This window comes from Erpetoichthys calabaricus, chromosome 6 (genome assembly GCF_900747795.2).
Source record: "Erpetoichthys calabaricus chromosome 6, fErpCal1.3, whole genome shotgun sequence".
NCBI classification, from domain to species: Eukaryota; Metazoa; Chordata; class Cladistia; order Polypteriformes; family Polypteridae; genus Erpetoichthys; species Erpetoichthys calabaricus.
In genome coordinates this window covers 185,632,431-185,649,151 of record NC_041399.2, presented here as the reverse complement: position 1 = coordinate 185,649,151, position 16,721 = coordinate 185,632,431, and the positions used below count along the sequence as shown (strand labels likewise).

At 37.1% G+C, this 16,721-nt stretch overlaps 1 protein-coding gene across 2 annotated transcripts in view; it reads left to right on the top strand.

Annotated features, from left to right (window-relative positions):
* The window catches only part of LOC114653707 (nuclease EXOG, mitochondrial-like), a 55,573-nt gene that overhangs the window by 18,171 nt on the left and 20,681 nt on the right, over positions 1-16,721 (top strand). For both annotated transcript variants that reach the window (XM_051929125.1, XM_028804170.2), the window contains exon 4: positions 15,338-15,414. In XM_051929125.1, coding sequence (XP_051785085.1) covers positions 15,338-15,414 — 77 coding nt within the window. The remainder of the gene's footprint in view (positions 1-15,337; positions 15,415-16,721) is intronic.

The window sequence follows — 16,721 nt, the reverse complement described above, 5'->3', positions numbered from 1 at the left end:
GAGTTGTGACACAAGGGCAATCATCCTGCTTAAGCTTACATCTTCAGATTAGAATAACACCAGTGGCTCAGAATCACTGTTGCGGCAGGCCAGGAGAGTATGAGAAAGAGCAGATCAAAGCCCAGTGTTAAATGCACATTGTGGAAACCCAACAGGAAAACGTAAACTTCAGGTAGGGAACACCAGAGATGTGACTCCCTGCGAGACAGCAGTGCTACCACTCCGCCTCCGTGTCACCCCCATGTGTGTAATTATTAACAGTATTCATTATTTAAACGAAATTAACGATTATCTGTAAAATGTAACATGCATACTTTTATGCATTTCATCATGAAAGTGATATCAAGTATAAATCTAAGGATGCTAAATGTGCACAGAGTTGGAATATTATACATTTAATGTGTTCTGATCTTTTGCTGCTTGTCGCTGCTGTCAGGTCAGGAGGAAGCCCCAGAAGCATGTAGCAATTAACAGCTGGGTCGGTTTTAAGATGACGTTTACGACGGTCTACTTTAAAGATACAGTAAACTATGAAATTAAAGTGAACATTTTGAGATTAAAGCCGAAATTTCCACTTCAATCACAAAAATACACCTTTTCACTGTGTCCTTAATTTTTTTTCTCTGTGGATCTAATACAGCCCTGTACATTCTGTTGCTGTTGTGATGGTGCAAAAAAAGACGGCACAGTAGATGGTATGTGAGACTTGTGTCATTGTGATGGGGAATATGTGACGCTTGAATATAAAAACACCATGATTACATTTGTATGTCGGCATTTTGCTTCACCACATCGAACCATTCATCAAACATCAAAGCGCGCACATCAATCCCGTAGGATCCTCAAAGAGGCTTTCTGTCACATGTACCCAACTTTTTGCTGGTACTGCAACTCGTGCACGCATTGTGTTAATTTCTGAGGATCTGCTCAAAGGACGAGTCAAGTCAATGCCTGGTACGTGTGGCAGCCATGAGGCATGCTTGTACGCATTCTGAGCGTAAAGTATAAACGAGCCTTTATACATTTTGTTTAAGCTGCCTACCTAGGTTATTCCAAACTAGCTACACTGTCTTTCAAAGACAGGTAATAGAATAATTTAAAAATATTTGCTAGATACCTTCTGCACCTTTCCTTTTTTATCTGTGTGAGGCTGAACCTATCTTGATCCTCTCTCTATCTCTCTCTCTCAAGTCCATTCATATAAAGCCCGGTCCAGTTTTATACCTCCCATCTTTGAAGGTGACTCTCTCAGTATTCCTACTGTGCTTTTTTTCCTCCTCCTGTGTCTCACACTCGTACTTCTTTCAATCTTCAAAGCCAAACTGACCAGTCAGATTGCTCTGACAGACTTGACATACACAAACACACCTTATTACTTATTTTTATATAGCGTGGATTCCTTACCCATGGTGTCCTGCAGAGCATTCTTTTCTCCTCCTACTTTGTCTACAGAGTTTTATTACCCCATTAATAGTAAGTAATCAATTTATTTTACTAGTCATTCTTTGTCCTTCTGGTAATCATTAAAGGCGGATGCAGTCATGTTGGCTTGCATATTTCTCATGTCATAAGGTGATCATTTGATTTCCTCTGCCAGTATTCTGCCTTGTGTTGAGTTTCCACAAATATTAGCTTCCAACTTCATATTTGCGATCTCCACCATCCCTTCACCTTACCTTGGATGTTCCCAGTTTTCTTGTGCTCAGGCCTCACATTTCCAATTTGAAATTTGACAGCTGATCTCATCATCCCTTATGATGCTCCAAGTTCCAACGTTTGTTCCCAGTTTCCTATTATTTTACTGGTTGACAGTAATGGAGGCTGCATTCTGTCCACATCCATACATAACTTTCCTGTCAGATAAGTGGCTTTTTTATGCCCTTCACATTATATTTTACTGTCCATTTCATCAAGGAACATGAAAAATATAATTGGGATGGTTTTCAGTTATCTTCCCCAGTGGTTAAAATTCAGGTGTTCCTTCTCACCCCTCGTTTATGCTCTTTTTTTGTGACCTGACTACTAAATAGTCTTATCTCTAAGGCCATTGCCATGTTTAGTTAACTTTATTTTCTCCTTTTTTACTTTTTTTGGTGATTTGCTTTTTTGTTATCTTGCCTTATAAAGTTGGTTGCCTCAAACTATCAGAATGGAATGTAGCAGGAGCTTTAAAATGGAAATGACTTTATAGGCCAAATGAGCATATCTTGATCATGTTTCCAAAAGAAAAGCTGCTCCAGAATGCATGTGATCTCAGTCTGGAACAATGGTTCACCTGTCAGCAGGACACTGACTCATAGCATACAGCCTGGACAGCACCGGAAAGGCTTTGCAACAAGACTATTCTTGAGTAGTTTCACAGAGCCAGATGTATAATTTATCTGTCTGGAGGTAGCCATGAGTGAATTTTATATAACACTGTGGGAACAATTCAGAGACTGTCATGTTTCTAAACCAATTCAAAGCCACAATAAGGTGGAACTGCAAAGAGCAATGGTGTTCTTGTTAACCTGAAAACAGAGAACAAGCTTCTGATTATAATAAACTGTCTATAGCCAAAAATTCTCCCAAAAAGATCCCTATTAAATATGTAAATGTGTATCGTGTGCGGAAAGCATATTTCATGTGTTAAAATGAAGTACAAGGGAGAAAACCTTTCTTTAAAATAATTAAACATTGATATTTAAAAACATCAGTGAACTAGTGATAAAAGAGAGTGATACATTGTCACAGTGTGCACACTCTGTTGTTCAGTTGCGACAACATGTTGAAGTCGATGTAAGATTTTAAGAATTGGCAGCTATGTCAGTGTAAATAACAGCTGCAAAATGTGCATTCCATGTAAATGGTGTGTCACATCCTGTGAAAAGCAAATGAAAAGTCATTAAGAAAGATTGATAACAACAACAGAAGATGTAGATTTTGCTACTCAAAACACCTTGATCAACAAATTTGCTTACCAACACCAGTAGAACAACAAACACGGCTCCACAGCGTCCACCTTCTGACTGCAAGTCTAAATAAATGACTAAATTAAGATAACATTACTGTCCAATTGGAAATGCAAACATGCCATGCCAGAATATAGCTATATCATCTTAACATGTAGTTAAACATAATTAAAATGACAGAAAGTTATCATAGCAGAGAGAGAAGCACTTCTCAAAAGCTAATAGCCAAGCAGCTGTAGTGGTCTGTCTGTCTGTCTGACTGTTTATTCTGTTACTGCGCTCATTACAATATACAAATCAATTATTAAAGGATAAGTTTGGTATTTTTCAAGTTGAAGTTATTTCTTCACAAATATGGCATGTATTATTATGCAGTCTTTTGTGATAGTTGTGGATGAGGCGCTTGATTTTCTCAGGTGGTAGAGCTACCCATTCCTCTTGGCAAAAATCCTCTAGCACCCCTAAATTCCTGGGTTGTCTTGCATGAAATGCACGTTTGAGATCTCCCCAAAGAGGCTGAATGATACTGAGGTCAGGAGACTGTGATGGCCACTCCAGCACCTTAACTTTTTTCTGATGTAGCCCCTGAAGAGTCAACTTGGCCTTTTGTTTAGAATCATTGTCATGTTAAAAGATTCAAGTGTGTCCCATGCTTAGCTTCCAGACTAATGAATGCACGTTGCCCTCTACTATTTTCCGGTAACATGCTGCATTCAACTTGCTTTCGGTTTTCACTAAGTTACCTGTGCCACTATAGCTCAAACACCCCCAGAACATTAGAGATCCCCCTCCATGCTTCACAGTAGGGATGGTGTATTTTTTGTTACGGGCCATATTGTGCCCTCTCCAAAGATGGCGTTTATATTTGTGACCATAAAGTTCAATTTTGGTCACATCATTTGAGGCTTGTATAGAAGCTGTTTGGCTTACTGCAAGCTAGCTGTGTTGTGGTGTTGGTACAGTAAAGGCTTTTATCTTGCAACTCGACCATGGAGCCCATTTTTGTTCAAGTATCTCCTTATTCTGCATCTTGAAACAACAACATAACTTGTTTGCAGAGAAGTCTGTATTTCAGCTGAAGTGGCTTGTAGGTTTCTCTTGGCATCTCAACAAATGATCCTGGCAGTTGTGGCTGAAATCTCGGTTGGTCCAACTGACCGTGGCTTGGTAACAACATAACCCCTAACTTCCCCCTTTATTTTATCAGAGTTTGAACACTACTGAAGGCATTTTCAGATCTCTGGATATCTTTTTATATCCTTACCCTGATTTATACAATTCAGTAATTGTTACTCGTAGGTCCCTTGACAGTTCTTTTGCTTTCCCCACGGCGCTGTATCCAGCAAAGTCAGTGCAGCTCTGCATGAATTTAAATTGACTATTTATATGCAGACACTGATTACAATCAAAGAAGTTACAGGTGTGAACACGCTCCCTTAATTACCCTTAATTTGAACCTGTGTGTGTCACCTTGTGTGTATATTATCAGCCCCAACATTCAAGGGTGTGTAAACTTTTGATCAGGCCCATTTGGGTGATTTCAGTTATCATTATGTTTATATGATAATAAATTGCTTTGCCTGAGCACACTCCCTAATTAAAAGGAAAGCTTTCTGCATGATTACTTATATTTTCCTAACAATGGCAAATATTTTAAAAATTCTGCCAGGATATGTAAACTACTGAGCACAACTGTATATATTTTATATAAATATTACTGGGGTGTTGTTCAAACCTATGTCATTGACGCTCTCAAAGAACAGTTGACTGAAAAAAATATTATTGTAAGGCTAAAATGGTTATGTATCAAAAAGATAATAATAATGTACTAACAATGGTATTTTGTAATCTTTTTTATATTTTAACTTCCATTTGCTGGTTTAAACTTGGGGAAGGAATTATACTTATTTCTCATAATGTTTCAGCCTTATGATGTTTCTGCCTGTAATATCACTGCTTTTCTGTAGATGGTGCTATGAGTCCTTTTTAATCTTGTGTTCCTGTAAATTCTGCACATAAAGCTGCAAACAGATGGAAAAATACAACCTTTCATTATTTCATGAAGGATAATCCTTACCTAACCTTGAGTTACCTTCATTATGATGAGTGGCATCAGGCTTTGAAATAAGGTTGGTCAAATGTCCAGCATCATGTCACTGTAATATACACAAATCAGCTACATTATGAAATCAAGTGACCGCAGCTTTACAGAGCAAGGAATTAAAAATTTAGGTCATTGTGTCTGCTCCCTCTTGGAAATGAGAGACGTCACATTACAGATTTACAGATTCAAATTCCGTTACACTCTCCTTGATTTGAAATTCAGATAATAATATCAGTTGGGCAGGACAATTGCACAGTGGTTAGTGCTGAGAACTTAGAGCCGAAGGTTTGAATCCCAGCCTGATCACTGACCCTGTGGAGTTTGCATTATTTTTCTTTCTCTTTGTGAGTTTTCTGCTGTTACTTTAGCATTTTCCACCATTTTAAAAGCATATGTTTTAGGCTGTTTGGAGATTTAAAGTGTGTGTTTATGTGTGTGTGTTTATCTTGTGATGAACTACCTTCCGGTCCAAGGCTGTGTTTTGCCATGTACCCTTTTGCTGCCTTAATAAGCTCTGGATTCCCACAACCTTGTTGTCAGTTTTATAAACCTGATGGATGGAGTTAAAAAATTTTAAAACCCATAAAGCTGTGTCATATAGTTTTTTAAAGTTCAAGTAACAGTTCTGGTTAGATGTAATTTGTTGTAAGCTGGGGTGTCTAAGTATTTGAAAACAATATAATGTACAGGGTTTTTTTTAATACTAAAGACATTCTTTAACTGAATTTCTTACTTTTAGCAGATGCCTAATTTTTCAATTTTCAGGCAAAGACTGCAGGATGTAAAAAGAATGAAATTTCCATTTCAGCAAAAATTTAATAAAAATATATATTTATTTGTGTATATATGTATATGATATATAACTATATGTATGTGTGTTTCCAAATAAGAGTGTGTCCCTTTAGAAAGGTTGCCTTAGTCCAGCCTTAGCAATGTGAAAAGACAGCATAAAATTCTAAAAAGTTTAAAATAACAGATGAATTAAAGGTTAATACATCACTATGTGAACCTGTGCAGGTTTTTACTTATAAATAGTAAAAGCTTTCACTGAAGTATTGTGAAGAGATTACTGAATATACTCAGATCTGCACTGTTAAAGTTCTGTCAACATTGTGGTTTATTTTTCAGAATTATTGAAATTAAAGAAAACGCTCAGTTTTCGGCACTAGTATCGGCTAACAAATTATTCAGCAGAAGTGAGTCAAGAAACGCTACTGGGGCTCCTTTATTCCAATAGCAGTACATCTGCAAAATTTATTCCTGTGACTGTGAAAGTCAAGTCAAAACTTTTCTTTCTTTTTAATTTTCTTGCTTTATAGTCGTTCTGGTATGTGTTCAGACCAAAGTGTGTGTGTATATTTACTTATTTATCTATGTATTTGTCTGTCTGTCTGTTGAATCCCATCCTGTTCAGAACTCATGCTTTTTTGGAAGACGGGCCTAGGCCAGCTGATGCCCAGGCTGTGCCAGGATGCTTCACAGTTTATTATGGCACATGCTAATCTGCTTAAATATGGTCAAATCATTCGGTGGTCTGGTGCTGTATTTTTGTAATAACTGGTGTTGCTTTATCAAAGGCTGCCTGCCTACACTCTTTTACAGGAAGGCTTCTTTAGAGGCAATAGTTAAACTAATATGCATATTTTCATAATGTGGTTGAAAATGCACTCTGTCGATGACTGGTCTGATAAATTGAACTCGGATCTAATAAACTTTAAGGGGGCACATATAATGCGACCTTGCTTCATGTTATTTTTTTCCCCTCATCTTGTAACCTTGTGAGCTCTCCTGTAACAATAATCCATTATTTCAGTTCTCTTGAGTTACATGGTCCTTTTTAAAAATGCCTTGCACCCTTCTACTGGATTATTTTCTTCTTACATAATAGGTATATTTTATTGCTCTGTTACAGATCCATAAAGTAGAAATGAGCCTACCTCTTTCATGCTGTTATGGGGCCATGCAGTTCATGTACTAGTTTTGAGCTCTTTTTTACTTTGGCACCAACACGCCTTAACTGCACCTAAGCTTTTGACTTGTGCCCTTAAAACTGCCAGCGAGATGCACTGGTATAATTTTTTGACAGACAATACCAGTACCAAGTACTTCATGAACACTGTAAGGCAATAATCAAGTTCTGAACAAGTATGTTTATTAGAAAAGACATTTGTTTTTGTTTAAAATAGAAAAAATGTATTATTTTAATGACATTTATTAATATTAATAATAACTCATGTAAATTATTTAAATATTTAGAAAGCAATAGATACAAACACTTTATCAAAAAATTGGAGTTTCAATTTAAAAAACTGTGGCTTAATTGTAATTCATGGCAACTGAAAAAAATATGTTTTTTAACTAAGCTTTCAGACGTGAGACACAGGTTACTTTTAAAAACGAACATTTAAATTGTTTCACATATCAAGTTATCTGTAACTCTTGAAGCTGCACTATATAGCCCATCACAGATTGTACTATGTCACAGTTCTGACAGAAGCTTTAATGCAAAACTCCTTATTTTGTATCAGTTCTTTTTGTCATTAGCATAAACACATTATAGGTGTCTCCTCGTAAAGTTCGGCTACCGCTCTGCACCTTGCTGCATAGGGTGGCGCTTCAGGAAATGACATAGGATGTTGAATGCAGTAAAGCTAAGCCAAGAGGAAAGATTTGAAACTTTAAATTTTATTTCAAAGATTTAAGGGATGTGCAAAATTAATTAATACAATATGAACAGTAGTCTAACTTCAAATTTGTATGTAACAATTGTACTTGAAGTAAACTTTGCATAGCCAGTGTAATAGTTTCTCTGGCAAAAACAATCATCTTAAGCTTTTTCACTACTGCATACTCTTCCCATCTTTTGTATGAGAAGAAGATTCTAGTTACTTAGTGACTTACTTTTTCTATTTTTAATGCTCAGATCCTCTTTAAATTATCTACTGTCTGACCTTCAAATACACTACTTGTTTGATATTTGTTAAAAGCCATAAGATGGAACTGATGCAGAGTAAGAGCATCTATGGGGTGTGATCAGACCGATATGAGTACCATGAAGTAGTATTGGTGCATCCCTTACATGCCAGTTAATTTGTGCCACAAGTGGATTGTTAGCATTATTGAAAGAATATTGGCCAGGTGAACACTGTAGGCACTGTTGGCGCTACAATTGTTGCATACTGTATGTATCTTGTCAGTCAAATCAGTAAAGCATTTTGACGGGCCTGTACAGAGCCAGCCCTTAAGCTTATCTCACTTTCAGTCCATATTGTGCTTTGTTGGGTGTTATGTTCACTGAAAAGAACAGTTAAGCCAGGCCAGATCTTGGTAGCTGCATATACCTTCAATAATAATTATATTGTTTGTCTCTAAATAAGTTTCTTGTAATAGTTTTATGGCATACCCCCCGCCCCTTGGAATTTCCATCTTTCTTTATAATTCTTGACACAGATACAGTAGGATATGAGAGAAAAGTTTTATATAGATGAGATTTGTTTCTGCTTCTCTCAGCACTTTTGTTTGCCATCATTATCACACAGTTCTATTTCTTAGGTTTGATTCTGGTAATTTAAGCTATTGCTGCATATATCCTATCCTTCACTTTTTTGTTGATTCTGCAAGATCCATAACTAGCATTTCCACTTCTATTTAATTTTTGTCATCCTCAGAGCATTAAAACAGCTGTAATGCATCACTGATATTTTGTACATTTCTGCTAACAGCTTGGCTGTTTGTTATCTGAAAGTCATTGTCCCGTCTACTTCTGTGGTTCTTTAGGTACAAGCTGTAATACAAACATAAGGATTTTGGCTGAAACATTCCTGTAAAATTAAAATACCATCGACCTACCCTGTTAAAATGAAATTACGCTATCATCTACTGCTTTTGTTTTGCTAATTCTGTTGTAACTTTTGTATTTTTTTAAAAAACTGTTGTTAGAAGGTTGCATTTTTACAGCAGTGATTTTAGGGAGACAGCTATAAACCCTCATAAAAGAAAAAAAGGCGTACTTTGACATACTGTTTGTAATTTCCCTGCCTGTTGAAAAATATTGCTGAATATGTCCTTATGTTCAGAAATATGAAAGTGTAATTTTTATTTTTATGAATCTGAATACTTCATGATTGACTTATGCTGTGAAAAGAAACCACTGAAAATACTGAAGATCTTCCATATTGAATTATTTGTATATTTTTGGTCACACAATTGGTAATAGTAATTTTTTTTTAAAATGTCTGATATAATGGCAACAAAGAAAGAAAGAAAGAGAAAAAGAAAAATCTTTCTTTCTGTTTGTCTGTCTTTTATATTAATGACAAGTCTTGTTTCAAAACACCTGCTCAGTCACATACTATTTCAATGAACTGTTTCTGGGTAATCAGACACCGGTTAAAGCTGTGTTTGGGACCATCAAAATGGCACGGGGAAAGTCACAATGGAATTGAAATCCTTTGTGCATGACAGAGAATCAAAGTGGCAGTGACAGAGTACCTCTGCATACCACTTTTAGAAGGCAAGGGCCATTGGAGGCAGTAGACTTTGGTAATGCTTGGTGCCTCAAGAGTGAAACTACCAAGAGCCCTAAAGCAAGTTGAGTTTCCCTACAATACTGGAGGGCTGACAACTCTACAGGTTGTAGAGGGTGTCCGATTCTCTATGCCAGTGGTTCTCAGATCCTGTCCTAGAAGACCACTGTTACTGCAGGTTTTTCTTTCCCAACCATCTCCTACCTTATCTAAATAGCTTCTTATTTCCATGTTTTATGTTTTGGTATTAGTCCTGAAATGACAAAAATGTGTTTTCTAAATTTGTATTGGACTGTCACAAGCATTTATGTATGTAACATGGGGAAAATGTAATGTTTTTCTTATTGTAATCATCACTCTCATTACTGTCCTCCCACTTTTTCACATGTTCTAGATAAGCCTTTTTTTTCTAACGCGTGCACTAGTAGACGTCACACCGAAGTACCTGCAGCATTTTAGTATTCGTTGTTGTTTGCCCAGATGTCTGCTCTGCTCATTGTTAATTGGCATTATTAGAATATATTTCTGGGGAACAAACTTCACAAAAGTACGGTGAATTAGTAAACTACAAAAGACGGTTAAATGTTTTAAATTATGGCAAAAATACAAATATTTTCAAATTTATTATCAATGTAAATCTCACGCTACTGCAGCTTTTCTGAGTGTATAGCAAAGAGAAAAAAAGTCCAGCTGATTAAAGAATGAGATCAATTTGATGACTCACTGAAGATTGGTATAAACATTGTCGGTAACTGTTGGCCCCCCAGACCTGAAAACCACTAATTTATACTTGATGAGAGAGAGAGAGAAATGGGGGTTGGGGGCAGAGATGCCCAGCAGAAATGGTAGGAGGCCAGCATGAGTCCTTCAGGGTAGCAGGGAGTAGCTGAGATACCACTTACTCATAAGGAAACCTGTTTCCGCAGAGGAGATGGGAGGCAATTTGTAAGCTCTGTGGGAGGCCTGTTCCTGTTAAGGGCTATAGGCGAGTGTAGTCACCATGGTTTGCTAGGGGACCTCTAGTCTGGCGTTTCCTCCCCAGATCAGCCCTTGGTTTTTCAATAATCTCAGAAGGGGATTTAAAGTTGTGTCAAGCCAGAGGCCTAATTCAAATCCATCCATCCATCCATTTTCCAACCCGCTGAATCCGAACACAGGGTCACGGGGGTCTGCTGGAGCCAATCCCAGCCAACACAGGGCACAAGGCAGGAACCAATCCCAGGCAGGGTGCCAACCCACCGCAGGACACACACAAACACACCCACACACCAAGCACACACTAGAGACAATTTAGAATCGCCAATCCACCTAACCTGCATGTCTTTGGACTGTGGGAGGAAACCCACGCAGACACGGGGAGAACATGCAAACTCCACGCAGGGAGGACCCGGGAAGCGAACCCAGGTCCCCAGGTCTCCCAACTGCGAGGCAGCAGCACTACCCACTGCGTAGTTCAAATCATCTTCATTAAATTTTAGCACTTACTGTGTGAGCCAAGCACATGTTACAATAATTAGAACTATGATATGAAAGAAGGAAGTGCGACATAAACACAAAAGGTAATGTTAAAACATAAACAGCACAATATAATACACTATATTTAAACATACTCAGACATTAATATTAGTATTTTAGTAATCCCAGAATGCCCCCATTCATGGGCAAATAACAACTATTTCAGTTGACGTTGTATGTGACAACTCATCTACTTCAAGGCGAAATTATACCTTGGACACTGAGAGCAGCACAAAGGGAATGGCATAAGAGAAGTAATGGCAAAACAGACATGATTACTATAATCAATTAAAATTTTCTGTATCCTAGATGGGTTTTATTTATCCTAGGAATTTTAAGGAGCTTAAAGTCTACGGGACAGTTTCTTGAGAGTGGACAAGCTACCTGATCTGCTAGTGCTGTATAGCTGGCCTAAGGAGGCAGCTAGTCATATTTATTTTTTCTTTGTTACTTTGCATTCTTCCTTTTGTTGAGTGGTCTCCAATATGTACTTTATTTCTATTATAAACACAACTTTTTTCTAATGTGTTCATTACCTTGGCATTATTCCAGGCATAAGAAGGGTGTGTTCCTCACACAGTAATGACAATAATATTTATTTCTATTGCTTATTTTCAAGCATAGGATGAGGCGCAAAATGCTTTACAAGATTTCAAAGAAAAAAGTTTCAAGAAAAGGAAAACATTAAAAATAGATAAGAATAGGAATGAATAAATGGCATACCAAAATCAATAAATAATAAATCAGTAAGCAAACTGATACACAAGTCATATGATATAAAGTGTATATATTTATATATGATATAAAGTGGAGTCATAATTTATAGATTAATTTTCAATAATCTAATGATGAGTCCAATGTTATAGTGAGATGACAAGGAATGGCTGAAGAAAAAAAAACAGGGATGCAATGCTGAAGAGAAACAAAATTATCAGGGGTTTAAAAGCCAAAAGACCACCCAGCCACCACTGTGAATTCTACCTAGCATAAATGTTCTTAAGTAGTTCCTTATTGTATTTTAAGCTTCATTCTAGAAGAATTTGATGCAATGAGTCTCCTTAACAGTTGGGATATCTGCTTTTATACCAACATCACAGGCAACTTGCACAGTACTTTGATCAGGTTGTGGTGGTACAAAGTGCAATTATAGAAAACAAAAAAAAGAAAGCAGAGAAAAGTAGAGATTGTTAATGAGAGCAATTACTAATGAATGTGTTTATATGCATATAGAATCTATTAAAAATAGAATTAGCATACTGCTGTGAAAAAGTCAAAAAAAGGTGGGTCTGTATACGTTTTGATGCTATTACCAGCGAGATGTGCTTAGATTTTATATTTCTAGTTAAGATTCTTGCTGCTGCATTCTGAACTGACTGCAGCCAACAGATGTGTTTCTTGGTTGTCCAGTTAGAAATGCATTACGATAATCTAGTTGAGTAAAAACAAAAATATGAATTAATTTGCCAGCATCTTGCAATGTTACAAGATGTCTAACGTGTGCATTGTTTCTTAAATCCATCCATCCATCCATCCATTTTCCAACCCGCTGAATCCGAACACAGGGTCACAGGGGTCTGCTGGAGCCAATCCCAGCCAACACAGGGCACAAGGCAGGAAACAATCCTGGGCAGGGTGCCAACCCACCGCAGGACACACACAAACACACCCACACACCAAGCACACACTAGGGCCAATTTAGAATCGCCAATCCACCTAACCCGCATGTCTTTGGACTGTGGGAGGAAACCGGAGCGCCCGGAGGAAACCCACGCAGACACGGGGAGAACATGCAAACTCCACGCAGGGAGGACCCGGGAAGCGAACCCAGGTCCCCAGATCTCCCAACTGCGAGGCAGCAGCGCTACCCACTGCGCCACCGTGCCGCCCATTGTTTCTTAAATGAATAAGTAAAATCTCCATCTGATGTTAAACATAGTGCTTTCAATTTATTGTGCCCTCCAAAGTTTTTAAATTAGAAAAGTGGGGTATGTGATTAAATAAATGTAATTGGAAGCCCCTGAAATTCAGTACAATGAAAAAACATACAAATTCCATAAGTATTCATTTACTTTTCTCTGACAGACTATAAATATGCTCCTGGTCACTTTAGAATTAAAGTGCTCCAGGTGCATGGAATTCAGAATATCAGGCATAAAAATATTCTGGGTAAGCTACAACTGGGGTTTTTTTTCTCCAAAAATTAAACATTTTGTTTGGTCCAGGTGTAGTACTGTGTGTTTTTCAGAGAATAACATCTTTACCTAGCAGCATGAAGGTGACGGCTTTTCTGCATCAAGGCCTGGAAGGACCTGTGTTGGCAGAAAGCAAAATGGATTGAACAACATACACAGAAACCTGCAAGAAAACCATTCCAAGACACTCAAGTGTTGGGAGAAGATTTATGGACCAGGAGGACAGTGATGCAAAACATACAGCAAGGCCACAGTGGAATTGCTGAAATAGAAAAATGCTCAACATACTGAAATGACCCAATTAAAGCAACTTGATAAATTGTTGTTCATCATTGAGGAATGAGCAAAAACTACAGATGTGCAGTGCTGATATTTTAGTCAAAGCAGCATCCATTGTGTTGTTTTTTGACTCAAGCTTGGATTACAAGTTTGAGGATTTATGGAATTATTTATTTCATAAATTATAAATTAATAAAATAAAAAATATAAATATATGCAATTATAAATGATTAATTATTAATTATAATTAATTATTTATTATTTAATGATTTTATGGATTTATGTTCTATTCTTAGATGAACTTATTTAATTTGATTTATAAGGTTTTTTGTGTTCGTTACTGACCAAATTAAACACTTTAATGGAGTACAGTCATGATTTTTGATGTTTTAGTAGTGAAAAGTATTCTTTCATGTAGGAGCTCAAAAAATTGTGACACAGTGCAGCCATTTTTGTATTAATTGCCAGAAAACAAAAGATTAGTTTTATCAGTGGTCTAGCAAAAATCTCAAAAACCTAACAACCACCACAGGGGCAGACAGGCTATGCATTGCTTAATCAACGCCACTGCCTTGATTCTTGATTTGAGCTCTTACTAGGCAGTTGTCTGTCACTCTGGTGTAAAATGTGTTCATGTGTTGACATTTCTGCTTTTTGCATTCTGCATGTTTTCTGTTTTATGAATGTAATTCATTCTGAGACTTGAAATGCACAGACATGCTGTTTTATATAGTGACTTTCTATGCTGAACAGTACCCTATGGAGCATTATAAATGCAGAAGATTTTTTTTCATGTGAAACAGGAGTATGTTAAATGACTTACTTGGGATGTCAAGACCCAGTCTTATGCTTTACAGCCACTTGGTTCACACAAGGTATCCCTGCCTAAATTCTTTCTTGCTGCTGGGTTATTGTGGTTACAGTTGCACTGCCATACAAATTTAAAATATTCTCTTTTTAGATACCATATTTTTTCCTCTTTCTGTGTATGTTTGCAGCCTACAAGTAATCCCCCTGTTTATACAGTCAGTCATGCATGAATAAGTGAGTGTCTAGGTAGGTGACATCTTTATGCCAGTAGTGCAGCAGAACAGTTTGTGTAATCAGCTGTGATAATGTGGAAGTGAGAGAGTCATTTTATTTGCTCTTTAATTTTTTTTCATTGCCATTGAAGATATAGTCCTTATCCACTATACCAGAAGATTCTGCATTTCTTCAAATATGACTTTCTTAATCAGTCTAATCTTGCCTGCATCCCCATGGTAAAATCAAACATATAACCTGTCTTTTAAACCACTAACCTAAATTTTCTGTCATTTTCCTTCATTTATTGTAAGTACTAAAGCAGCACATCCTTAAGGGTAATGTTTAAAATATAACTTAAATGTCCACATTTAGATTCAGTGATTTAGTTCTGTGTGTCTGTCTGTTATTTACACAGTAAATGAGAAAAAAAAGATTTGTTTCCTATATGCTAGCAATGGGAATTGGGCAGGATGAAATAAGCAGTGGCAACATAGCTTAAGTGTCTCCACGACTCCAGATAGCATGCTGCGACTCAGCAAGTGAATGTCTGAGTGTGTATTAATTCAAGAGTCAGACTACCAAGTTACCGTTGGAACTGGCTCATAACGGCTTTTGTATCATTTATTCTGGGAGAGGGGAGAAAAAATGGAAGTTTTGTTTTTGCTTAATAATCTGAATACAAATTACAGTTTTTTCATGTAGTACTACTTATTGAATAAGATTTCTCCTTTTTTTTTTTTAAAGCAGTCAATGACTGAAACATTCTACCTCTCCAACATTGTGCCACAGAACTACGAAAATAATGCTGGCTTTTGGAACAGGTAAGTGCTACTGTCACTCTATTCTGAATGTAATTTTATGAGGTATGAATGTATGAAAACTTAAATGTTGTATAGCTGTTTCATCCATTCTCAGGTTTCTTTTTAACGGCCCATGGTACAGTGATTATCTCCACTGCCTTGCAACTCCTGGGTTTTTAATTTGTGCCTGGGGACAACCTTTGTGAAGTGTGCGTGTCTCTCCTGTGTCTGTGTGTGTGTGTGTGTGTGTGTGTGTGTGTGTGTGTGTGTGTGTGTGTGTGTGTGTGTGTGTGTGTGTGTGTGTGTGTGTTGTTTTTTCTCTCAAGCACTTCAGTTTTTCACTCAAAGTATATTTCAAGAATATACATATTATGTTATCTGGCAACTCTAACCTGGCCTTGCTTAGGTATGTGCATGAGTGGACCCTCTGATGTACTATTGCCTGACAGAGACTGTGGCCCTTGTGACTCTGAATTGGTTTAAACAGCTCTGTACAGATGTGTGCTTAGGCAAGGAAAGGCACACAAGGCAAATGGAAAACTGGAGTGTACTTTGAAGTGAAACCATTTGCCACATTGAGAGTAAATCATGAGCGGTCTTCAAAAATAGTTATTAATTGCACATTTCTAGGAGTTAATTCCTGATTCTGAATACTTTTGTTTCCATAATTGAAGAATATATAAAAGTCAGAAACATGTCAACTATGTGTAAAATACAACTGGTGGATTATCTGTTTTTATCTTGGAGGAATACTCCATCAAAAATGATGATTTTGTATCTGTTGTTTAGCCCACTTTGTTTATAGTGATGGCAGACAAAAAACTTCATGTTTTTATGAATATTGGAGATGAAAAAAATTGCTGATTGCATCGATGAAGGCCCAGACTAAACAACAGCAAACGATATAAAAGCATCCATGAAAAAATCTCAAATTCCTTATGTCACATAATTAACCTGTTAGTTATCTGGTTGTATGCTCACAACATCAATAACACGTGTTTCACCTAAAATATTGTTTCATAAACTATTTCCAGAAACCTATCTCATGCACAACAGTAGAGCACATTCAAATAAGAATGGACTTTTGAATTGAAGACCCACTTCCCCCAAATTCATTGGTTAGTAGACTTGCTATGCAATAGTACATTGGCACTCCATGTCTTATTAACACCGTCGAGTGTGGTCTGAGAAAGGTGCACAATTAGGGATTAAATGTTAAAGAAAATCCAGGGAAATCATTATCAGGTGGAAGAATGCCTTGTGTTTATGTACTGTATATCTGAGATGCTTCTACAAGCAGAAGGTGAAGTCACTGGTACAGTTTCACA